A 26,026-nucleotide genomic window follows, 5' to 3' on the forward strand; every position below is an offset into this window, starting at 1 on the left:
TAAGGCCTTCTGTATCCCCTTGGGCAGCACCAGTAGTCTTAGTGCCAAAGAAGGATGGTAGTACCCGTTTCTGTGTTGACTACCGAGCATTAAATTCCAAGACTCCTCTTGATGGATTTCCAATGCCACAGATTCAAGATATCCTGGAGTCCTTGTATGGAGCGACTGTATTCAGCACATTGGACCTTAAGTCTGGTTACTGGCAGGTAGGAATGGATGAAGACAGTATACAAAAAACTGCTTTTGTCACCAAAAACAACCAGTATGAATTTGTTTGTCTTCCTTTCGGCCTCAAAAACGCTGCTGCAACCTTTCAAAGACTAATGAACAACGTTCTGAGAGAGTATTTAGGGAAGTTCTGTTTTGTTTATCTTGATGACATTGTGATATATTCCAAAAACATTCAAGACCACTTCCAACATCTCAAACAACTCTTTGCCAAACTGGAAGCTTCAGGATTAACACTCAACCTCAAGAAGTGTTCCATGCTGCAAAAAACCATCACATATCTAGGACATGTTGTTTCGGAAGAAGGGGTCCGTACCGAATCTGCTAAAGTCAAAGCAGTCCGTGATTTTCCGGTACCCAAAAATGTCAAGGAGGTACAGAGGTTTGTGGGTCTTGCAAGTTGGTACCATCGTTTCATTTCTCACTTTTCTGAGCGAGCAGCACCTTTACATCCACTAAAGGCTAAAGACACTGCTTGGGATTGGACCATTGAGTGTCAGAATGCTTTTGATGATCTTAAAAATGCGCTCCAACAAGCACCAGTTTTAATGCCACCTGACTTCACTAAGGACTTTAAAGTACAAACTGATGCTAGTGACATAGGATTAGGAGCTGTGCTGACCCAAGATATTGATGGTTTAGAGCATGTCATCGCCTATGCTTCAAGACTTGTACAGGGAGCAGAAAAATCTTATTCTACAGCAGAAAAAGAGTGTCTGGCCGTGGTGTGGGCTGTAGAAAAGTGGAGGCAGTACCTGGAGGGAAGGAATTTCGAAGTACTTACAGACCATTCAGCCCTGACTTGGGTATTTAATCAGCCTAAACCATCTTCCCGTTTGACCAGGTGGGCTTTAAGGCTGCAAAGTTTTAACTTTACGGTTAAGTACCGTAAGGGATCATGTAACGTTGTACCGGATGCCCTATCCAGAGGAATACCTGTGCAAGAAGTGGTAGGCCACATTGCCCTATGTCAACCCACAAAACCAGACCCTAATTTACCAGTCAGTTGGGATGAGATTGGGAAGGCTCAAAAGCTTGATTCTTCTTTACAGTCTTTATGGGAGTCAGCCAAGCAACCCAATACCGATCCAAACCGTATTGCTTACATTGTGCAGAATGACTACTTGTTTCGCAGGGTACCTGGCAAGCAACAAGAGAGCACTAGTCAATTAGTCATACCTGCATCACTGAGGGAAGCATTTTTGCAATTTGCTCATTCAAACCCATTGAGCGGACACTTGGGAAGAATGAAAACCTTACGGAGGCTACTTGACAATGTTTATTGGCCTGAGATTCGTAAAGACGTTTGGAGTTTTTGTACCCAATGTAAGACATGTCAAGCCTACAAACCAAGAATCTCTAAGCTATCTGGATTGTTACAGTCAACCCCAGTGGTAGAGCCTGGCTATATACTTGGAGTAGATTTGATGGGTCCTTTCCCAAGAAGCCCACGATCCAATGAATTCTTATTAGTCTTTGTGGATTATTGCAGTAAGTGGGTAGAACTCTTTGCTCTACGGTCTTCTAAAACTCATCTGATAACTAACATTCTGACAAAAGAAATGTTCACACGATGGGGAGCTCCGGCATATTTAGTTTCTGACCGTGGGCCTCAGTTCACTGCCCAGCTACTCAACGATACCTGCAAACGATGGGGTGTAGTTCAAAAACTCACTACAGCTTATCATCCCCAGACCAACTTAACTGAGAGGGTCAACAGGACCTTGAAAACGATGATAGCATCTTACGTCCATGACAATCACCGTGACTGGGACAAGTGGATACCAGAATTCCGGTATGCCATTAATTCAGCATGGCAAGAAAGCACGGCTCTCACTCCGGCAGAGATTGCACTAGGGCGTAAGTTAAAAGGTCCACTTGAGCGGTTAATTCGTAAGCCGCCTAATCCCGATCATGTAGCCTACAGCACTGTTGAGAGACAGAAAGCTCTTATTGACCAAGTGAGGAAGAAGACTAGTCAAGCCCAAGAGAGGCAAGGAAAATACTACAATAAACGTAGAAAGGTCGAATCCTTTGAAGAAGGAGATCTGGTGTGGATCCTTACTCACCCTCTGTCTCGTGCTGCTGACTATTTTATGGCCAAGTTAGCTCCAAAATGGCAAGGTCCTGCAAAAATCTTGAAAAGGGTTAATAATGTCAATTACAAGGTTGTAATGCTTGACAACCCGAGTCAAATTGATACTTACCATGTTGAAAAGTTAAAGAGATTTTTTGGGACTAATTGATTTTTTTTTTTTTTTTTTTTTTTGGGGAAGGGGTGTGTAACAGTTGACAGTTACATTTTGTCCCATTAGCTTTCAGGGTGTGCATTATTTAATCCTGTCACTAGGGGTGCTCTAGCCAGTGAGTTGCCTAGTAGCATAAAAGGGTAAGAGAAGAAGTATGGAGTAGGAAGTATGTGTTAACCACATGGAGGAGTATTCTCACCAATGCTGTCTTGCTCATTTCCCTCATTTGAGGAACCTGAGGTTCTTTTACTCAAATAGGGTTCAACATGCAGGCCTGAGCTGGCAGCTGGACTATTGATAGGCCCTTGATCAAAAATGGGATTAACTGTCTTCGTCTTGTCCACAACAACTTTTTGCCATCTATGGTTCATTTTATAAACTACAGTTCATATTACGGACAGTTATTTGGGAAGCTCGGTTGCAGGCAGATGGGGCCTCTTCCCCAATTTCATCTTGCTTCTACGTCACTTAAGACTGAACCTTGAGTAGCCAAAGACACTGCTACAGAAGTCTGAACTGAACTGTTTGATTTTTTCCATGCAACTGTGTAACTATATGTACATTGTGAGTTACTGACTGTATGTTGATTTGTGGTGCAATACACGTGGCTCATTGAAATGAGAAAGTCTCTGGTCCCTTAATTATGTAGCATCAAAAACATTATTTTAAAATCTGGTGTTACACTTTACTTTAACTTTAATATTCACCAGAGTTAAAAAGAGATTTAACTCCCAGTTGCCACTGTCTTCATGAGTTCATTGTACTGAGAATAGACCAAAGGGATTAAAAAAACATTTTAAAGCTCAGTTCTTAATCAGATATGTTCACCTAGAACAGTCCTGCGACAGTCCTGTTTATGTGGAGGAAATTTTATTACTGTCTGAAATCTTATTATTATTTGCTTTGTTTTCTTTCCTCTATAGAATGCTTCATCAATATGCTAAAGATTTTGATAAACTGAGAGATAACAGGAAGTGTATTTAATGTGTGTGTGTGTGTGTGTGTGTGTGTGTGTGTGTGTGTGTGTGTGTGTGTGTGTGTGTGTGTGTGTGTGTGTGTGTGTGTGAGAAATGCTATTTTGTTCTTAGGTTCTAAGAAAATTATTTGCATTTAATACTTGGGCATCTAGGGGACATAGTTGGATATCTTAAATGGACACATATCTTGAGTGGCCATTATGACTGGATGAGATAGACGCATCCTGATTTGATGAACGTATAAATGTTGAGTCATGGTTTTCCTCTTTGTCACACTCTGTAGCCAACATATAAGACTGTTGACCTTTCTTGCAAGAAAGAAATATTGAAAAGACTTTCTGCCTCTTGGCTTATTGAAACAGAACATTGCTGCGACAGCTTCACAATATCTCTTTTAAATCCTAAACCCATTCATTGTGATGCTCAAGGTTGAATGATATTGAATGTAAGTCATTTGGTCACCATTGTTAGTACGTCTTTAGTGTTAGTGTTTTGATCTGTGTTGGAGGTCAAATACAGGTAATATCCAGCTTTACTCATGACTCATGTAATAATCGGTGAATGACTTCACAGGGTCACATCTATTTTCACACGTTTCCGGCAAACATGGACCCGGAAATCATAGGCGGAAATCGTGGGGGGGTCAGGGAGGTCCGGACCCCCCCTATCTGAGGGTTGTCCCCCTCTAAAATATAATTGAAATATGTGTATTGTAAATAATATAATGATATATAGTTAAACTAATTGTGTAAGTAGTAAAACAATACAAATGCAAACGGAGCAACAACAACAAAAAAAGTTTTAAACATCTCGAGTTCTCCCTGCTTTGCCTCACATTGCTTTGGTCCACTGCCTGCTCCCATTTTCATCTCACCTCACCACCGACATACACACAGTCTTGTACGTTAGATTAGATTAGCGCGGGTGCGCATTTAGATTTTCCCGCGTTCACTATGATTTAGTCGGTTTACTTCATTTAATATAGTCAATCTAATATAACATCACAATAAGAGTGCAGTTGTTCTCCAGATATTAGCATAACAAATGTGATTTAGATTTTTATAAAAATTGAATAAACAATAAGTTAATATTAAGTGCATTTTAGGCACCATATTGCCTGTTTTAGCTCTATTTCACCAACGAAAAAAGTTGAAAACTAATCTACAGCAGTAACAGCACTAATTTTGAGAAACACAATGAGGAGGTGTTTCCTTACTGAATGAATCCACTTTTTGAACAAATCAAAATATATATTTGAATTATATATGCATGTTTTAATTATAACTGTGAAGCAACAACATTGCTATTAAATGTGCTATACAAATAAATAAAAGTTGAAGTTAAGTTCAAATTCCATTGTATTTTGGTGGCTTGATTTTGTAAACAACTTCAAAAACATTGCAAAAAAAAAAATGTTTTGCAGAATGTTTTGGTCAATTTAGTCAGCTTTTTCATTGAACCAGAAAGAAACTTTGAGAAGAAGGATAATGGAACGTTCTCCATGCAATAGTAAGGCTTTCCTCTCTGTACACAAATACAATCTTGCCTGTTTTATTGGTGTCCCCTTCAAAACTTGCTCGTGAGAAATGTTATGTTTATTGCCCCCCACATTTAGATGACACAAACAGAAGTCTTATTGAGAAAAGCAAATTGTGATAATCGCAATTACAGATTCGAATCCCAAAATGCAACGTTTTATCCACTAGAGGATTCCCAACACAAACAATCATAATGGAGTTAACCAACTCACCACAACATTTTGCTGCTTTCAGTTATCAAGCTGAATTAGAGTGTGGCATCATTCCAACTGATCTATAAAGGACAAAACATAATAAAAGTTAATAAATCACTCTTAACACAGGACATGACAATACACTAGGCTTTGGAAATGAGTGGTTTACTAGCGGTTCTACGAGTATTAAAAATAACGAAACAGTGAAAGGAGTCAACCTAACTTTTTTGTATTTAATCCATGTTAGATAACAAAGTTCTCAAAAAGTTTCCATGGCTAGTTTTACCCATTTCCTCACATGCAGTAAGCAGTCAAAATTGACTAAACTATAGCGACATCTCCCGGTCACTTTTGATAACACAAATAATAACTTGGTGTGGGAAAAGCCCAACTGAGCGCACTAAGAAAATATTTCATTACAAACGTAAACAGAAACGTACTATTTAATTGTTTAACAACCCAAAGGCAATCCTTGTGTAACTCGCTCCACTGCTTTTCTTGCTTACTATGAGACATTAGGCTATGCCATGTTAATAAGTTTTTACTCAGTTACAATATCAATATATTCAAGCTATTTTAAATATATTATAATAATTTGAAGTAAGCACAGTTGGCTGGTCCACATAACGTAGATTGGGATGTTAGGCATACTAACAAACTCAAATATTGTTGAGTAAAATCTTAATTTGCTAATAATCTAATATAATGCATACTAATTTTAAATGATTTCAGGATTCATGCAATATGCAAACTTTTCTCTCCATTTCTAATATTAAATTAAAGAATTGTCAAAAAAAAAAATTGGTATAGGACTACTTACTTTAGATGGCTCAAAAATATCACAGGTTGGTAGTGTTCAGACTCCAGATGTGCGTTTTGCAAAAAGGGGATTGTTGAGTCCCCAACAAAGTGATCCTGTCCTCATTTCCTTCTCTAAAGCTCAGGTTTCTTCCCTGTGTTTCTTTTTTTCTTTTCTATTCTCTCTCTCTTTCTCTCTCTCGCACAAACATAAATGGACACTAATCATGCCTTTTCCACACAGCATGCTTTACTTTGTGACAAAAACAGATAGCATAGAAAATCATACTATTATTAACTAGTGGTCTTAATGGTGGGATACTCTAACAGAACAAACAAAATTTTTATATGTACGATTATATTTATTGTAACTTACTTGTGGAAATAGGTTCTTAAACAGTCTAAAAATATGTGAGAAGAACTTGGAAAATGTTCTAGTTTCAGGAACAAAATCAGCCTTGATAGTGAGAGCGCTGAAGACTGGATGAAAGAAGAGTTTGTGTTCTGGATTTTTCCAGGGGGTATTATTTCACCGAGACACCAGCCAAGTGAGATCATGTACTGTAAACATACACCATCACCAAGACAACATGGCAAATTCTCCTTTTTCCATCTTGATGAACACGAGCAGTCAAAGTGAATGTGTTAAGTTCAGACTGCAGCAGAAATCATGTAGAAAGGAAACACACAGGGTTCGAATTACGGGGGAGCTAAGGGGAGCTCGGGTCCCCTGAAAAGGACCTGGGCTCCCCTGAAAGCCTACTTTGAGACATTTAGGGGGAGATCTAAAACACTGTCCATTTTTTGTGTCGCATATAGATTTTGATTTTATGTACATTAAGGTTCCTGAAATAAATGATGAAATTAAAAATGTGTCAATGTTGTGTGTTTATTCGCTCATTACATTACTATTTCCGAACACTATTTTCCGCTGTGTCTCCTGCTGTGACCATCTATGCGTGGCGGCGCTGCACTGAAATTACTACGTTTACGTCACCACTTGAACTTCTCACTGAGTTGGTATTTGAATGTTAGCTTAACTTCAAGTTCAAAACATATCGTTTTTTGGAACACTCTGTGGATACTAATAAGAATGTCAAAAAGAAAGCAGCCAAACCTTAGTCAATTTGGATTTACAAAACAAACAAATAGGAGTGATGACAGCGCACCAGCTACAACTAGCTTGCCGGTGATACCGTAGCTGCCGCCGCTAAAAGTTGCTGCTAGTGACAGCACCAGCACCGAGGATAGCGAGACTTTGGCGCCAGAAACCACCGCTGCGACCTGCAGCAGACCAGGCGATCATGCAACACCTTTCAACTGGACAACAAAGCAATGGAGTGAGTGGAGAATCAGGAATACATGGCTCTATTTGCATGGAGGCTAAAAGCCTGTTGCTCGCCGAAAGAGCAACGGGAGTACATCTGTCAGAGGAATGGATGAATGGAGGGGTCAGCAGCGAGTCACAGAATAACCTGCGGAAAAAGATTTACAAGCATCGGGACAGTTTGGCACACAAAAGAGCGGTTGAGATTTCGGAGATGATGGAAAAGGATGTGCTCCCAAACAAGGTACTTGAAGTAAATGCTAATTTAATGCAAGAAACAGCTACGTCTTTCAGATCTGCTTATATGGTGGCCAAAGGAAAAAATGGCCTACAGAAAGCTCCCTGCTGTAATGTCCCTTCAAAAACTTAATGGTGCAAACGTGGGAAATGCGCACAAATCAGACCATGCTTGTGCTGAAATAATCGGACATATCGCCAGTGAAATGAGAGCTAAATTTGTTTAAAAAATAAAAGAACTGGGATCACGAATCAGTATCACGATAGATGAGAGCACAGTTCATGGCCTGGCTTATATGATCATTTATGTGCGGTGTGACATGACAGGAACGGGGGAAGTGGATAATGTTTTTTTAGATATCGTTGAGCTTTCAGAAGGCACGGATGCCAAATCGATGTACAAAAGTTTGAGCAAAAGCTTGAGACAAGCGGAACTGGATGATGAGTTTCTGGGAAAAAATCTCATCTGCATTGCAACGGATGGAGCAGCGGTACTGACGGGCAGAGTCGGCGGACTCATCACTAAACTCAAACAAGATTTCCCCAAAGTTCAGTCAATACACTGTCTAGCTCACCGACTTGAGTTAGCTGTCAAAGACTCACTTAAGGAAGTAGCTGGATGTAACCAATTTGAGTTTTTTATCTTAAAACTTTACGCCCTCTATAACCAGTCATCAAAAAACGCCCGTTTGCTCCAGGAGGAAGCTACAAGTTTGAACATGCAAATCCTAAAAATAGGTCAAATCTTTACAATTCGTTGGGTGGCTAGTAGTTTTCGCACTGTGAAGGCAGTATGGAACGATTATCCTGCACTGGCGCACCAATTCAGAACAGCCATGGAAGACACATCTCGCTGCGACACAGAGAGGCAGAAATTCAGGGGCCTGCACAAACTCCTTACAAGCACAGGTTTTTTGGCTGATTTGGCATGTATGAAGGATGTCCTGCGAGAACTACAAAATCTGTCGCTAAAACTGCAACGAAAACAAACATCTTTAGTTGATGCAAGTTGCCACATTCAGCAGACCATTGACCTCTTGACAGCCATTAAAGCAAGTGGAGGAAAATCAACACAAAAAGCCGAACAACGCATATCGACTGGCCTGTTCAAAGATGTTGAGCTTTCAGAGAGCAGACCGAAGATAAACCGTCTTCAGTTCAATCAGTCTATTATCAACAGCCTAAAGAAGAGACTGCCCGAACCGGACCTTGTCCAGATGCTGAAACCGCTGGATAAACGCTTTTGGCCACATCAACATAGCGCCCGTATCCTATATGGGGAAACTGAGGTTCGAGCATTGGCAAAAACACTGGGAGAACTGGCCCGAGAGGCTGTCGAGGAGTTCCGGGACTTTAAATTGCAAAACAGAGCACCAGGGAAAACGCTTGTCAAACTTCAAACAGCAAGTCTGACCCTCTGCTGAGTGTGAGAGGGTATTTTCTGCCGTGAATTCTACTGACAGCAAGTATCGCAACAAGTTGTGTGAACAAAGCCTCTCCTCGCTTCTCTTTGTGGATCTGAATGGACCCCCTTTGGAGCAATTTGACCCTCTGCCTTTTGTATCATCTTGGATTAAAGCTGGTCACCGACCCTCAACATCCTGGGTTACAGGACTTCTTCTTACAGGACACTTCTGATTTAAGGTAAGAATCATGGAATTACTTACTTGATCTGTGCGTTTGTGAGGATTGGCCCTAATCCTATTTAATATTGATGTATTTTTTTTATGATTGTTATGTGAGTTATTCTTTTTTTATCATGATTTGCATGATGTAGGCCTAAGTGCGGTTGATTCAGAACCGTGGACAGAGCTGTTTGCCCTAACACTGACAACACTGACTGACGCTTGCGTTTTAAAGTAAACGGTTTACTAAGTAAACAATAGGTTAACTGTAAACCTATTGTTTTAAATGCCCTAACATGCACCAAAAGTGTTAAAGTCAGTCAGGGAGGATCGGAAAATAGGGCTCCCCCGAAAGCCACTTTGTAATTCGAACCCTGGAAACACAGATACATATATATATATATATATATATATATATATATATATATATATATATATATATATATATATAACAGACCACATTACTGAATAGTGACATCAACACCATGGCTGCCCTATAGGCTAATCGTCAGGTTGGCCAGATTGACAGTCCCTCATGCTTCAGTGAAAACTTCTTCTTGCTTTCTGTCATTGCTAACTGAATAGTTGTACTCCAGATACCTTTTGTCTTAATTTCGAACAGTACAAAAACTGTTTCAGCATTTAAACCCATTACAAACCGCCATCTGTGAAAAGTTTTGCTTGAAATGAGCATTTGTACTACATCTCTACAATACAGAGGCCTTCAGCTCAGAACTTTTGCTTTAATAAGCACTCCCATGTTATTAAACGCCTCACCATTGTCTCAAGAACACCACAGTGCATTAAATGTGGCTTCAATGTCAAATTTTTCTGGGGCTGTTGTATATGTAAGCACATTAAAAAAAGACACGCATTACAAATGCTTCAATAGGTGGGGTCCACACTTTATTACCTAAAACTGAGACAGACCTTAAAGGACAAAGAACAACAATAAAACATTCCCGTCCCTGAAATTCAATGTTGTGAACCAATGAAAGCATCTTTTTAGAAATAACTGAACTAAAAACGAATAAAATATTAAGATGTCAGCATCAGCATGCATCACCGTAGATTTGCATAAGAGCACAAAAGACATCAGGAGTGTTGTAAGACAAGTTCCCTTTTGTCTACATTCATCATATCCTTCATGTCAAATTAAAATCCTTGAAGAACATTCCATGCCATCTTAACCAACAGTTCCTGCACGGTTTCTTTCCCCAAAGCTTCGAAAGAAAGATACAAGTCCTGAGCTTTCCGGTCTCTTATCTGGAGGAAGATCCTGTCCGGTGCGTCTCTGAAAGATCTGTCCCAGTTTGAGGTTAAGAGCCAAGTCTTTTTCATCACCAAGTGATGCAGACCTCATAAATGTCCCCTGTGCTGGAATTCGCTTTGAGGGACAGTCTGGTAATGAGGATGAAGTCCCCACACCGGCATTATGGGAGAATGAGGGTTTGTCCCGTACAGGAGTGTCTGGTAATGCCCAAACCCCATCATCAAGGATGTCCACCCTGGAGAAGGAGTAGGAATGCCTGTAGTGTGGTGTGTTACAGGGAGAGATACTAGGGCTGAGGATGGTCCACGGCAAGCCTAGACTTCCCAGTCCAGTCCATTCCCTCTGAGTGGAGGTGCACACGGCATGGCCTTGGGAACGATCAGGTGTAGCCGTTCCATTCAGACCAGCAACGCAACCCTGAAAGCGGTAGCTCTTGCTCGAGAGCTTGGGTATTTTGTCTGCTTCTTCTATTTTCTCATTGTCCTCCTCCACTCTTGATTCTCTTTTATCCATGTCTCCAATCACCTCAACTTCTTTATTCATCTCTCCATCTTCGAACTCTTGTTTAGTTGAGGTGTTGCTACACCCACGTTCTTTGAGGTCATCGCTTTTAGGAATAAGTTCATCATCAATGCACTGTGCTCTTTTTGATGCGGCACATACCCGCTGAATGTCATTAACGGTGCTGGATGGAACCTCCTCCTTCTGGCAGGTGTTCTCTGGTTCTTCCAACTTTGAGAATTTTTCATGGTTGGTTTCCAAAGGGCTGTCCAGATCCTCTCTGCCCTCACGCTCCTCAACCTGAGGGCGGATGTTCCTGATGGGGCTGTCCGTGACAGGTGTGAGCCCACCAGGCCTCCTGCGAGAAGGACGTTTGTGGAGAAAGCTGGTCAGGACAGATTCCAGAGCGGAGACTTCATCTGTCACATCCCGATTGGTGAATGTGGAGATGGATCGGCTCTTGGCTATTCTGTTCAGCATTTCTCTTTCTCTTTGCTGTCGCTTGCGAGTCTCGGCTGCCTCACGCTCACGGTTTTCCTGTAGGACATAAAAGTTGGTGTGGGTGTTTCTTTAACTTTTGCACAGATGGGCGACAGATTAAAATTTTTGTTTTGTTTTCAGGGACTGATTCCAATTATTTTTGTCAAATGTCTGTAAAAATGTCAGTTTATGTTGCAGTTGTTGAATCTTAATACAAATATTTAGACGTTACAAATGTATTTTAATTTATTATAGTCTACAGTCATGGCCAAAAGTTTTGAGAATTACATAAATATTGGAAATTGTAAAAGTTGCTGCTTAAGTTTTTATAATAGCAATTTGCATATACTCCAGAATGATATGAAGAGTGATCAGATGAATTGCATAGTCTTTCTTTGCCATGAAAATTAACTTAATCCCAAAAAAAACCTTTCCACTGCATTTCATTGCTGTCATTAAAGGACCTGCTGAGATCATTTCAGTAATCGTCTTGTTAACTCAGGTGAGAATGTTGACGAGCACAAGGCTGGAGATCATTATGTCAGGCTGATTGGGTTAGAATGGCAGACTTGACATGTTAAAAGGAGGGTGATGCTTGAAATCATTGTTCTTCCATTGTTAACCATGGTGACCTGCAAAGAACTAAGATTGCACCTACATCAACAATTTATAGGATCATCAAGAACTTCAAGGAAAGAGGTTCAATTCTTGTAAAGAAGGCTTCAGGGCGTCCAAGAAAGTCCAGCAAGCGCCAGGATCGTCTACTAAAGAGGATTCTGCTGCGGGATCGGAGTGCCACCAGTGCAGAGCTTGCTCAGGAATGGCAGCAGGCAGGTGTGAGCGCATCTGCACGCACAGTGAGGCGAAGACTTTTGGAAGATGGCCTGGTGTCAAGAAGTGCAGCAAAGAAGCCACTTCTCTCCAAAAAAAACATCAGGGACAGATTGATCTTCTGCAGAAAGTATAGTGAATGGACTGTTGAGGACTGGGGCAAAGTCATATTCTCCGATGAAGCCCCTTCCCGATTGTTTGGGGCATCTGGAAAAAGGCTTGTCCGGAGAAGAAAAGGTGAGCGCTACCATCAGTCCTGTGTCATGCCAACAGTAAAGCATCCTGACACCATTCATGTGTGGGGTTGCTTCTCATCCAAGGGAGTGGGCTCACTCACAATTCTGCCCAAAAACACAGCCATGAATAAAGAATGGTACCAAAACACCCTCCAACAGCAACTTCTTCCAACAATCCAACAACAGTTTGGTGAAGAACAATGCATTTTCCAGCACGATGGAGCACCGTGCCATAAGGCAAAAGTGATAACTAAGTGGCTCGGGGACCAGAATGTTGAAATTTTGGGTCCATGGCCTGGAAACTCCCCAGATCGTATTCCCATTGAGAACTTGTGGTCAATCCTCAAGAGGCGGGTGGACAAACAAAAACTAATTCTGACAAACTCCAAGAAGTGATTATGAAAGAATGGGTTGCTATCAGTCAGGATTTGGCCCAGAAGTTGATTGAGAGCATGCCCAGTCGAATTGCAGAGGTCCTGAAAAAGAAGGGCCAACACTGCAAATACTGACTCTTTGCATAAATGTCATGTAATTGTCGATAAAAGCCTTTGAAACGTATGATGTGCTTGTAATTATATTTCAGTACATCCCAGAAACAACTGAAACAAAGATCTAAAAGCAGTTTAGCAGCAAACTTTTTGAAAACTTATATTTATGTAATTCTCAAAATTTTTTTGGCCACGACTGTACATTTGTTCTCTAAGCCTTTGTCTGCAAATGTATTTTGCATATAACAACATTGATGTTGATAATGAAAAAGATCACTTCCATCACAATTGAACCTTTTTGTCCTATCATGTTTTCAAAAAAAGTTTGTTAATGCACCATTTTACCAATAAGTCAACTGTGTCACTGAAAGGCATGACTGATATGAAATGCAACATTATGTTTGAATAAAACATAGGTAAATGTGCGGTGAAATTGATTTCAATTCATCCTAGGCTAAGAAATCCTATCTAAATTTTTATATCTAAAACCAAAATACATTTTGTAGGAAAAAAGGAACAGAAATTTGATGCAAGTATTTGAACTGTAACACTATATCTGCTTATAAAGTTTTCTGCATTTTCCTTAAATAAAATTTACCTGTGTAGCTCTCTCAAACCTCTCACAAAAGGAATGAAAGATAGAGCAACACTCCTCTAGCTTAAATGTGGCTGGGTCTTCACAGAAGTACTCTGCCACAGAGGTACTAATGTTTTCCAGTTCCTGAAGGGAGGCCTCCACGTCTGCAAGCCTAATGTCTGCCATCTGTACAGGAGCAGACATATATTACTCCCAGAATACTGCTAATCCTAGATATTTTGTCAAACCAGCCACCTGACAATACACTGGATTTTCAATGCATTTTCCTGCAAGTCACATGAAAAACACAAATACTTCTTACACGAAGAAATGCTCCCATCTGATGTAGTAAATCAGGCTGTTTACTGGCATCCATCTTTGCTTCCCTAATTTTCTCCAACTCCCTTTGAAAGTCCACCTCCACCTCCTGCTTTTGGATCCTATTTCAGATCAAGTAGAATATTACTCCTAAATGCATCTCCTAAACAATACAAAACCTGTATTATATCTACCTTGCTGCAATCCCAATGTGTTGAAGCTGTTCAACGAAACGCAGCAAAGCTTCATCAATTTGTTGGGCTTGCTATAATAAACAGAAAATAATAAATGTCAAAAAGTGTCAAAAAATTATAGTAATACATTCATGAATCAACATTTAATAATAAAAACTCCTGAAAAGAGTGATCACTTCATCTACCATGGACACATAGTGCATAAGGTTAATGCCAGGTTTATTTGCTTTAGTGTCCACCAGTTTGAGCAATGATGTCATCCTGAAGCCAATAGCACTCCCTGCGTAGCCACCCTGAACAAGATACAACCAGAGTCATTTATCTGCTTCAGCTCTAGTTCACATGTTGGAAGTGTATTAATAACAAACAAAACAGACGTTGTGACACTCACAGCATTCATGTAGTTACCAGCCTTCAGCACCAGTCTGATGATTGAATGTAGGTCATCACATGCCAGCAACTCTGGTAGGTAGAGAAAAGTTTGGGGCTAGTAAGATTTAAAAATAAATACACAAACAAACAAATACTTATATTTTGCAAAAAAAATAAATTATATATATACATATATATATATATATATATATATATATATATATATATATATATATATATATATATATATATGTGTGTGTGTGTGTGTGTGTGTGTGTGTGTATGTGTGTGTGTCAGAATCAGAATGATTTTTAATGTTTTAAAGGAGTTTCTTATGCACACCAAGGCTGCATTTATTTGATCAAAAATACAGAGAGAAAAAAAAATTATATTGTGAAATATTATTACAATGTTAAATAACATTTTTCTATTTTAAAATACATTCAAATGTAATTTTCCTGTGATGCGAAACTGAATTTTCAGCATAATTGATGAGCTGCTTATTATTATTATTATTATTATTGTGTGATACTTTTTTCAGGATTCTTTGATGAATGAAAAGTTAAAAAGAAGAGCATGTATTTAAACTAAAAAATATTTTCTAACAATATAAGTTTGGGGTCATAAAATTTTTTATTCTTTTATTGTTTGAAAGAAATTAAAAAACATTCAGCAAGGATGTGTTAAATTGAAAAGAAGAAAAAATTATATTGTTAGAAACTATTTATATTTTGAATAAATGCTGTTTTTATTCATCAAAGAATCCTGAAAAAAAGGAAAAAATTATATAATTATATATATTTGCCAATTCCAATAATAAACTAGCATATTAGAATGATTTCTAAACGATCATGCTCCACTTTATACTGGAGTAATGGCTGATGGAAATTCAGCTTTGCATCACAGTAATAAATAATATTTTAAAGGATAGTAAAATAGAAACCATTATTTTATATTGTAATAACGCATAATAAAGTAACATTTGAATACATACATTTTTGGTTTAGATATTTTTTATTGTGTGATAACCATTTTATAAAAACAATAAGGTACTCGAGGCCTGATTGTCTGATACCTTTATTGAATTTGAAAATTTCCACAAAATTAGCTTTTATATATATATATATATATAGTTAATAAGTTTGATAGTCTATACTGTATAACATCCTATGCAAAAAGAAAAAAGTACCATTAGCAGCAGTTGTCATGACAACAATGGAGTGTTTGATCTCCTCAATAAAGGGAAAAAACTCCTCTCTAAGGAGCAGGGACTTTATCCTCACTTTATACCTGAAAACAAATAAAAGTCAAAGAATTTGTAGCTGCTTCTTAGCCAAATCCCATTTCAGTCAGCTGATTAACACATTTGTACATGTGGGAAAATTCTGTGGAGCACATTTATACAAAACAGCACAGAAAATGGCTCTTCAAACGCTTTGAACCATGACCAGAAAACACACCCTGGAACTTGAACTAGCATCACCATGAAACGGTCAACCTCGTTTAGTGGAGATAGATCTCCATTGAATGACATCAGCTTCTTTGTCTGGAACGTGTAGAAACAAGAAGAACATTAAAAACAGAGTTGATCATGGTGCCGATCAAAAGAACATCACAATGAGGTCATATAGAGAAAATCAGTTAACCTCAATGTCATCAGGCAACAGCTTGCTGAGCTCTCTCAGTTTCCCGGAAGCAAGGCACAGATTACCGTGCCTGACAGCCTCCACGATGTCCTTTGGTGGCCTGCAAAGTGCATCAAACACAGATGAGAGAGACGAGATGTTTTTAAATGGCCTACCTGAGAGTTACTTTGTGTGCTCTCAGCAGGTTGTCACACATATTACTTATAATGGACTAAATTGAGTGCAATGTTCTTTGAGACACTCAAATCAATATAGATAGAGATTTTTATCTGCATGCTTTCATTTAATTTTCTACTGGAAATTACAACCTCAAGCACTGAGAGAGAAAAAAAACAACTTAATGGTTTTAAATGAAGCACTGCACAAAAACAAGAAATCATGGCTATATATAGATATATTGATTTATTTATGAAAGTGCCGACTGAGAAGACAGATGCAAATGCTTTAGGAACTCAAAGATTCCTTGCCTTGCTATTTGAGGCAATCAAAGAACAAGCTCAGGATCCGTTTAAGAAATAAAAAAGATTTATAAAATTTAAACAGTCACTTATCTAATTTTATACTGTGTACATTACCTTTTAAATTGTTTTAGCAAAATCCCAATATTCATACTTTTCTTGGAGTTGAGAATTGACACCTAAAAAGACATATACATACAGTGTCAATTACTCATAAACTGGGAAAGTCTTCTTAAATATAATTTATTATATATTCAGTAACAGCAACTAAAAAACTAAATCTAGGAAGCATGAAGATAAGCACATCGTTCACTGTATAAGAGAAGATGAAAGTAGAATCAAAAAGACATGCCTACATGGTTATGAATAGTTCAACATTTCTGAGCTCAACTTCAAACAGTATGTTCTTAGATAACAATAGTGACAATACCAGAACATAAATCATCTGTCTACTCTTAGGTTTGTGCAATAACAGTAAAATATAAAAGACAAGGTGTCTTCCTGAAAATGAATTTTGCAGAGAGCACTGGTAAATATTTATTAGGATTAACAGTGAGATAGAAAATTAAATTAAATATGACATTTACTTAAAAATTCTGTTATTTTTCCTTTTAATGTCTGGAGTCCTAGAGAACAGTATGCTGCACATGTAAAATAGTAATTCTGAAAAAATATTGAATGTGCTTAAACAATTTTAAGGGAAAATGTGAGTGTGTTCATTAATGTTTAATACCTGGGATTTCCCCACATAATATAAATGTCTTAATTGAGGACATTTGAAATGTGTCATTTTATTGCCTTTGGGACAAGAAGGTTAAACAAGAAGGAAAACAAAACGAGCAAAGCTAGAGATCTTTCAAGACTTGAGAAGTTGTACTTCCACCTCTATGTGTCTCAGAAGAGAGTATGTCCAATACTCAAGCTTTATCAGAGCATCGGTACCGGAGTCACCTCTCCAGATCATTAGCCTGAATGTTTAAAAAGTGAGCAATAGATTGGGTTGATAGACCACTACCCACATAGCAAATGTCTTCTGGCCCAGATCCGGGCCAAACAATCACTTTTCCCTTGGCCCAATTGCCGCAAAGAATGATGGCCCTGAAGTGGCCCAGAACTGCATTAAAGACAAGGGCCACACATGGGCCATAACCGGCCCGAATCTCATCCAGTTAATCACCCTTAGCTGGCCCTGAACTGGGCCAAAACTGGTTTTATTATTGGTGGCAATTCTCAGCCTTTAGTAAACCAGAATCCCCAAATCTGAGCTACACCTGAGCTTTACAGTCCAGACCCAACCCAGACAGCAAACAGTTTTGGCCCAGAACCGGCCCACATCTGGCCGGCATGGATTTCACGCAGGCTAGATGTGGGCCGGATCTGGGCCAACACTAATAATACTAATACAGAATCTTAATATTTCATATTATTGCATTGTGTATTACTACAATCGCCATGTGACAAGTGGGGTGGGGCCGAGAGCCCTGGGAATGGAGCGAGGCCGGTGGAGTGATTTGGAAATGAGCGACACCTGCTCCACTCACCGGTCTCTCTTCTCAAGCAGGAGATCGGAAGGATACAAAAGAGGAGCGACGACAGTAAAGGATTAGAGAGGACCAGACCTGGGTTTTATTTTATGTTTTGGTTTTGTTTGTACGTGACAGTCATCCGTGAGGGGCTGTCGTGCTGTTTTGTGTTTATTTTGTAATTAAACATTGATTTGAATGTTCGCTGGTTCCCGCCTCCTTCTTCCCGTGACTGTGAAGTTGTTACATTGTTACATGCCATTATTCATTTTGTGACATGCTTTAGTCCCAGACAGCAACATACTGTTGGCCTAGATCAGGCCCACATCTGGCCTACGTGAAATCCAAGCGGGCCAGATGTGGGCCGGTTCTGGGCCAAAACTGCTTGCTGTCTGGGAATGCACACAAAATATGCCAATAAAGTACATTAAACTGAATATAAAATCAGACTTAAAAAACACAAATCATGTAACTGTGCAATAAAAAAAATTATTTACACGCATAATTTAAATTGTTAAACGCTGAAAATACTATCCCGATCCACTCCGTCAAGGTGCACTTTCTCATTCAAAACACGCATTACCGAAAACACGGCATGTCGCAATCTATAATGAAACCGACGAGACAATGAGCGTTTGATATCGCTGCCGTAAAACTTGTAAAACTTCTTAACGGCACATTTTTTAATTGTTACTATAGCTACAGAGGAAGGAGATACATATCGCTGATGAATGGTTTGAATTTGGATGTGTTCCTCACACCAAGCATCACATGGATATAGAGGATTTAAGTAAAAAATAAGATACTTTCATGCACAAGCATTAAATAAAATGATCATGACAGCATAGCCCCCACTCTCTATTATAGATCAATGTGTGCCCCATGGTAAACCAAATAAATATTACATGATAATGGTTAAATGATCTCTCTCTCTCTTTTCATGTAAGGATTCTAAGATTATTTGTACAAAGAATATTAATATACAATTTTATAAACTCTGCCTTTGTTCATAACCACTCCTCTAGCCCCAGCTGGCCCACTTTGGCCCAAGGTTTTCGTTGAGCCAAAAAACCCTGGCTGTTGGCCCCGAGGAAGCCCCAACGAGGCACTATCAAGTCCCGGAAGTGACAGTGAAAACGCGACTGGCCCTGGCACGCACTGGCATGCCCGATTTGGAAACGTGGCTATTGTCTGTGTCTATACCGGACATGAGAGTTGTCATGTGAAAAGTCTGTCTAAACTTGATGACATCACACTATAGTGTCAAATCATCTGAACACAGTGTCAGGACATTTCGTCATAAACAGAACGAGCATTAGTTCACTGATGGGGATCGTGTCCAGTGTATCCATCAGTGGGTTCTGTTGTCTTTTGTAGGATAGCGCCACTCGTGTCCGGTGTAGACCTGGCGTGCGTTTTTTTAATGGGTTATGTTACAGCCCTGTCTGTTTTTAATGTTTTTTTTATTAAATATCTGTATTGACTGCATGATCATATCATCGCATTATTATAATTATAATTAAGTGCAGTTTAATGCACTTGACTGATTTGCTTAATTTTGAAATAATGTTTTAATTCTGTATTTACTTGCCATTTCAAAGACTTCATTTTAACAATACTACACTTCATTAAAATGTATGTGATCATTTAAACATTATCATGCAATATTGTATTTATCTTGTTTATCATGGGTCACATAATATGCTGCCAGATCTCAGCCTGATTTGGGCCACATATCACCTGACTGACCTGGGCCACACTCCTCCCACCAACAATCGGCCCTCATATTGTTTGCCGGATCCACGCCATGCCGTCATTGCCACACATGGCCCATCGCTGACTGAAAGGGAACATGCCACTGCCAACAGGAGGCCAGCAGTGCCAGCTTGAGGCCACATTTGGGCCAAGCCCATTTGCTATGTGGGTAGCAAGCACTAGATTAAATGTTTCATTCACCCACTTGCTCCTGTCCTGCACTTTGAATCTTAATAAACAAGAGATGTCATCTGTGCTGCCTTTCAATCCTGCAGTACTGTCTCAAGAAAAGAGCCTCACTGGAAAGTACAGCTGTAGGTATACTTTACATGACATGTAACAGCTTTACAACAAAGTTCAGCTTGAATCAATTTTAAGCAGCACCACTTACATTTTTGGATTCTGTAGTGATTTGCGAAAGTCCCCACACACTTTTTCTGACCATCCCACCCTGACAAGCCAAACTGTGGTGCTCATTGTGGCTGAAAAGCTCCTCCATTCGCTTAGTGTCCAACTCAAAGTTCTCGAGGTTGCGTTGGGCTGTCCACACATTGCGTTTTCCCAACACGCTGTGCCTGGGGATGGCGTCCCAGTTGAAGCTGCGCATTTTGGAGCGTCGTTGGACAGTCCGGGTGAAGGGGTCCCCCATAGATAAAGGAAGTGGGGCTGGTAGTGGTAGTGGAGGGGGTGGAGGGGGGGGACCCATGGGAGGGGGCTGTGCAATATGTATGATGGGTGAGGTCTCATTTTGAAAGCACTCAGATGGGTCACGACGAAAAGGTGGTAGAGGTGCTGTGGTTAAAACTGGAGCTCCATCCATTGAAGGACACGGAGGGGACAAATCTGGAGGGATCTGACAGAAATATCAGAATAAAATATACAAATAAAAATACAAAACAATGAGAGGTAAAATGATGTGTTATGCAGACCGATAATCAGGGGCGTAGCACCGAATTCTGGGCCCTGTATACTCTCAATGTCAGTGGGCCCCCTACACATGCCATTGTACGATGCGGGTTAGCAAAATGAAAATTCAATTTTGAATGAAATTTTTTTTTAAATTATTTGAATATAAACAAGTATAAATAGTGTTTAAATCTATAATCAAATCAGATTATACTAAAGACTGGTTCTTTCATTCATCACCTGAATTGATGCATTTGGCCTACTTGTGCTCAAATACCTTTAAACCTTAGGCTACATCGGGTTCGTTTGTGTACTAACATTTTGATCCATGATACTGATGCAAGTTTTAAATTAAAAACATTTATTTTTGAACAGGAGAACACGAGACAACTGTACCCTCAGAAACCAATCAAATAAGCTAAGCCTGCCATAATGAAAAAAAAAATGTCAACTATAAAGGAATAACCTTTCAGTTTTGTAAATTCCCATTAATTCCCTTATATTCCTGTTAACTCCCATGGAAATTTTCCAACTTTGAAAATTCCCAGAATTGTGCAACCCTATTCATTGGCTTTGATAACATCATGAATTTATTGAGCATTGACTATAGCTTTTAAACACAGCACTGTTTGTTTCTGAAACTGGTTAATGTTGGCAACCTGACGTTAGGCCTGGCCCATAATTTACTTACAGCAACAAGCAGCCTGGTTGACAAACTAAGCAAAAGATTTAACATTAGCATGCATACATTAGCAGCAGCTAAGTGTCACCAGAGTGTCTGGCACTGAGTTCATTCTCTCAGTCGGTGTTATCAATATATTTTGAAATTAATAATGACATCAATTGGAGGGCCCAATTAATTCGAATTAGGCTACAAAAAAATTTACAAAAAAAAAAAATAATAATAATAATTGATGGGATTTCAAAGGGCCCTCTCCCTAGACGGGGCCCTGGGTAGTCAGGTCCACTTTTCCCCCCACTACCACGCCCATGCCGATAATTCTCACACAAACAAGAATGTTTAAATGAACCTTGAGCTTCAGTGCATCCAAGATTTGTACCATCAATAACATTCGTTAAGTGATATGGATTACTGTTGGATACAACCAAATGTCAAGAATTTAAAATAGCCAACATATGAATTTCCAATGATAACACTTACACTGGAAGAGCAGGTTGCATATTTAAAAAAGGTAGCTGTGTGAGCAAACCACAAAGTCAGATTATACTTTACAAGTCCAATATGCACAGGGACTTCAACAGGCAGTTAAACAAACTATTTAATTAAGATTATCAAGCATACAGGCAACTTTGCATATCACACATACTTTGGTCTCTCTACTTTTGAACGCTGCTTAATTTATTTCAACATTTAAAAGTAATGCCTTTGACTTGGTTATCATTATGTATAGCTTACAAATTTGATAATTCTGTTCATTTATATATAAATACAAATGCCATTAATATAAACATTAATATAATTGCTATCTTTTATATATGAAATGATTCACTAAATCATTATTCTGCATACAGTTACACTACGAAATGACTTAGTACATTACTTCTTTACTACTTACAGCAGTCACATGTAGGCTATGTTTACAAAAGAGGCCGAGCAAGCAAATACAAACAGATCACTACATTATTCGAGTACTGCCTTTTTAAACGAAATAGTTAACTCCGAAAATTATGGTGAAAATATATAGACAAGGCAGTTATAAAACTTTGAAATGTGCAACTCTCAAACGAGGGAATAATTAAAAGCCAGTCAAACATCACTGATAATCGGAAAACTATGAGGAAAGCAACAGAAAGTGACAGAAAATGTATTTATTTCTGCATGTACGTACCTGTAAGTAAATAATATCAGGTCAGTGCTGATGAACGCTTGATCAACTGATGTCCATTGCTTGAGATAGTCAACAGACAATCCGCATGTCAAACGCCATCAACTCAAGCACTTGGATAATGGATGAGAGTGGCCACACCCCCTCATGCGCTCTCCAGAGCCGCATCCTCTCTCACCTGGGCTAAAAGAATGCATCTTGTTCTTCAGAAAGAATATAATTACATAAATGAAACTACTGGGCTACACACATTGGATCTTTATGTTAAATTAGTTTTAGTAAAACGGCACGCCGCTGGGATAAAACAGGTCACGCGACTACAGTTTGAACCCCAACGGTCGTAACCCATCCAGCAACATAGGTCTGGCCCGTGTGAAATCCATGCCGGCCAGATGTGGGCCAGATGTGTGCCGATAGACACTGTCTGGGAACTGACAGAAGCCGAAGCTTCATACTGTCAGTCGAAGGTAAGTCATATCTTTTTGCAAATGTATAAAAAACAGTATGTAGATATCTTTAAAAATGTAGTTATATTACCCTCTATCGGCTTGTAAGAGATATAAACAGGTAGCCTATATATACAAAGTCCGAATTTGTTATTTAAATCCAGTCAAATTCTCAGGTTGTCTGTATAATCAGCGTATCTAACTGTTATATAGTCTGAGAGAAAGTTCTGCCTGCTCAGAAACAGATTTAAATGTTTTTGGTAGAAATAGTTTTGCAGTTGACTCGAGGGACAATCTTGGTTATCTTTTCCGTTACAATTATATTCAACAGAAATCGTGTGAAGGGTTAACAGGTGTCTATTAATAGTTTTATTTATCATTATTAGATTTAATTAGACCACTGCAGCACTGGCCCCTCAAATTTTAGAGACATCTGTAGTAGCTACCATATTCAACATTTCCCTCTAGTGGTCAGCATTCATTCTGCATGGCCTGACTTCCTCAGTTCCTCTGCTGGAAGTTTTTGTTCAATTTAAAAGACAAGCAGAGTCAAGCAAAACAACATAAGTACAAATGACACAAAGACCATTTTTGCAAACCTTTCAAATTTTATCTGGTGGGTTCTTGTACGTTTGTTGGTCAAAGCCAGGAGCAAAGTCTAACATCATGGGTTTCCAGTTTCAAAATCTGTCTTATCTTTACATATATACAATCATTTATACACTACAATACCACAAAGCAGCCTAAAATATTGATTGTACATAAATAAGTTAATAATCATAACCCTTTCATTCTGCTATGCTCTAGGCCTATGGAGTAAGCATTTCAATGCCAAACATTTCTGTTGACAGCAATCAAAATAATAATAGCAAGAAAAAAAAAAATCAGAGAAAACGACAAAAAAAACTTAAGATGCATTTGATATAAAAGAAAAAAAAAATCTACTGGGGGGATAAATAAATACACACACACACACACACACACACACACACACACACACACACGTGTGTGTTCAGAAGGGTCTAAGGTTAAAATCCCATTGGTCTGGTACAAATGTCAATCACTTCATGAATCAGTTCAGTCTCTGGGGCTCAAGATGGAACCCTTTTCTCCATCTCTCAAGATGAAAGAAAACACACTACCATATCAACATTCTGACAAATTTGCCAGGACATAAAACACAATACTTTGTATAAAAAAAAAAAAAAGTAAAGAAAATAGACATTGTACAGTCTTCATTAGTTGACATTCAATCTCAATTTCAAGCATCCTTTAACATTCAGAAGAACCCTTTCTCTTTTGTTTTTTCTAGAAACATTTTCCTGCAGTAGTACCCCGGTAGTGTTTTACTGATACATTGAAAAGGATTGAATCACAATGTGTGGAAATGTACAACTAATGTCATCAGACCTGCCATGCAGAAACACACAAGGGACAGACAACACAGGCATGAAAATATACTTTCTAGAAACATCTTCAGTATTGCTTCGTCTCAAGCTTAGAAAGATTTAGTGCAATGTTCAAAAGTACTGAACATTAGATCATAGCTGTTATTTCAGGCTTACATAATGAAATTAAAAAATAAAGGTAACACTTTACACTAAGGTGCATTTGTTAACATGTAGTTAATGTATAAACTAACATGAACAAACAATAAACAATACACTTACTACACAATTAATCCTTGTTAATGTAATTTTATTGTAATGTAATTTGTTAATGTTACCTAATGAACCTCATTGTAAACTGTTACCAAAATAAACCAGACTGACATAAACTATAATCTGACAGTCTGCGCTTTAACCCCATTATCACTGTATCAAATGTGTTAAGACAGCAAAAGCATATTTCAAAGCGTGTTTTGAACTGACTGAAGAAAGAAAAAAAAGTAATTTATAAAAATAAAAATAAAGGTTATCAGTGAACATTATGTAGATATTTTCAGTGAAAAGTTATGTAGTGAAAACGCAGTAAAACTCATCTGATTATACCATCTTATCACAAATAAAAATAAATGCAAAACATATCTTGAAATGTTTATGTTTGTACTATATTTATGTGAAACATTGTGAGAGTTAGACTAATGAAATAATTCGTTAGCACTACTATGGCACAGAAAGAAAAAAAAATTACTGTGATATTAATATAAATCTTTCATTGGGGAAAAATTACTTCTTTTTTTTATGTCAAGGCAAATAAAGTAATTAACCAATTGCAATTTGAATGCACAATGAAAGAATATTAGGGCTTTGCTTACGTTAACAGAACACAAGTCAGAACAAATATTAGTGCAAATGTTGGTAGATAAAGAGGCAGATAATGGTGGGACTTAATAACTGGCCTGTTTTAAAACAATCAAAAACAACTCATACATACACTTCCTTGATTAACTTATTTTTAACTTAAAAATGAACATCTTAAACCTATAAACTTTCTGGAGCAGTATGCACTAGTACATAATACAGCAAACTATAATTGTCAAAATAAAACAATAAAAAAAATCATGCTTCAGAAATTCAAAACTGTAAAGAAACTGATTTTTAGATTTATCTTGTTGGGCTTTGTTAAGCATGCAGGAAACTATACACCCACATCAGATGTAATTCAGTCCATATCACGTTTCAGTATTATTAATTTGAGATTAAATAACTTAAAATGAGTACCTCATTTTAAGAGATTAAATGCAGTATTTCATGAATTCAAAATATTTTAAAGAAAGACAACTGGAAGGATTGACTAAACCATACTTTCATGGAATAGTAAACACAAACGTACATCCTTATTCAATACCAATATCAGATAAAACTATATCTGGATTTTATCAAAATAAACTGACTTTTTGTTAGAACCACCAACACTGAAAGCTCTGTGACAGGAATAATCTGGACCCCCCAATTAGCTACAAGACCAAATCTACAATACAGAAAAAAGATAGTAGTAGCAAAATAAAACGCTTTTCACAGAAAAACAAAAGGAAAATTTCCTCAAGATGTGGTCACTCA

The 26,026-nt window shown here is 38.3% G+C and overlaps 2 protein-coding genes across 2 annotated transcripts in view; both read right to left on the minus strand.

Moving 5' to 3' along the window:
* Positions 1-6,056, minus strand: part of LOC132132127 (tripartite motif-containing protein 3-like) — a 29,711-nt gene extending 23,655 nt beyond the window's left edge. Inside the window, exons 1-2 of the mRNA XM_059544411.1 lie at positions 6,007-6,056; positions 5,205-5,266 (exon numbers count right to left, since the gene is read on the minus strand). The gene's annotated coding sequence lies outside the window, so the exon portion shown is untranslated. The remainder of the gene's footprint in view (positions 1-5,204; positions 5,267-6,006) is intronic.
* A 4,017-nt stretch (positions 6,057-10,073) lies between these two features.
* Positions 10,074-23,039, minus strand: LOC132132448 (FH2 domain-containing protein 1-like). The gene is made up of 12 exons (XM_059544820.1): positions 22,582-23,039; positions 20,217-20,678; positions 16,665-16,726; positions 16,090-16,189; positions 15,904-15,989; positions 15,633-15,733; positions 14,463-14,533; positions 14,257-14,364; positions 14,072-14,142; positions 13,882-13,999; positions 13,581-13,745; positions 10,074-11,484 (listed from the first exon to the last, which is right to left on the minus strand). Exons 2-12 carry the CDS (start codon positions 20,643-20,645, stop codon positions 10,360-10,362), a joined length of 2,436 nt encoding a protein of 811 aa, XP_059400803.1. The 5' UTR covers positions 20,646-20,678; positions 22,582-23,039; the 3' UTR covers positions 10,074-10,359.
* Positions 23,040-26,026: the final 2,987 nt, after the last annotated feature.

Source organism: Carassius carassius, chromosome 49 (genome assembly GCF_963082965.1).
Source record: "Carassius carassius chromosome 49, fCarCar2.1, whole genome shotgun sequence".
Classification (NCBI taxonomy): Eukaryota; Metazoa; Chordata; class Actinopteri; order Cypriniformes; family Cyprinidae; genus Carassius; species Carassius carassius.

Excerpts from the sequence above, each read along its gene's own strand:
- LOC132132448 (XM_059544820.1), bottom strand. The coding sequence starts at position 20,645 with ATGGATGGAGCTCCAGTTTTAACCACAGCACCTCTACCACCTTTTCGT. Across the intron at positions 14,143-14,256 it reads TTATGCACTATGTGTCCATG|CAAGCCCAACAAATTGATGA; the intron begins GTAGATGAAGTG and ends TGTTTATTATAG. Across the intron at positions 14,000-14,071 it reads CACATTGGGATTGCAGCAAG|GATCCAAAAGCAGGAGGTGG; the intron begins GTAGATATAATA and ends GATCTGAAATAG.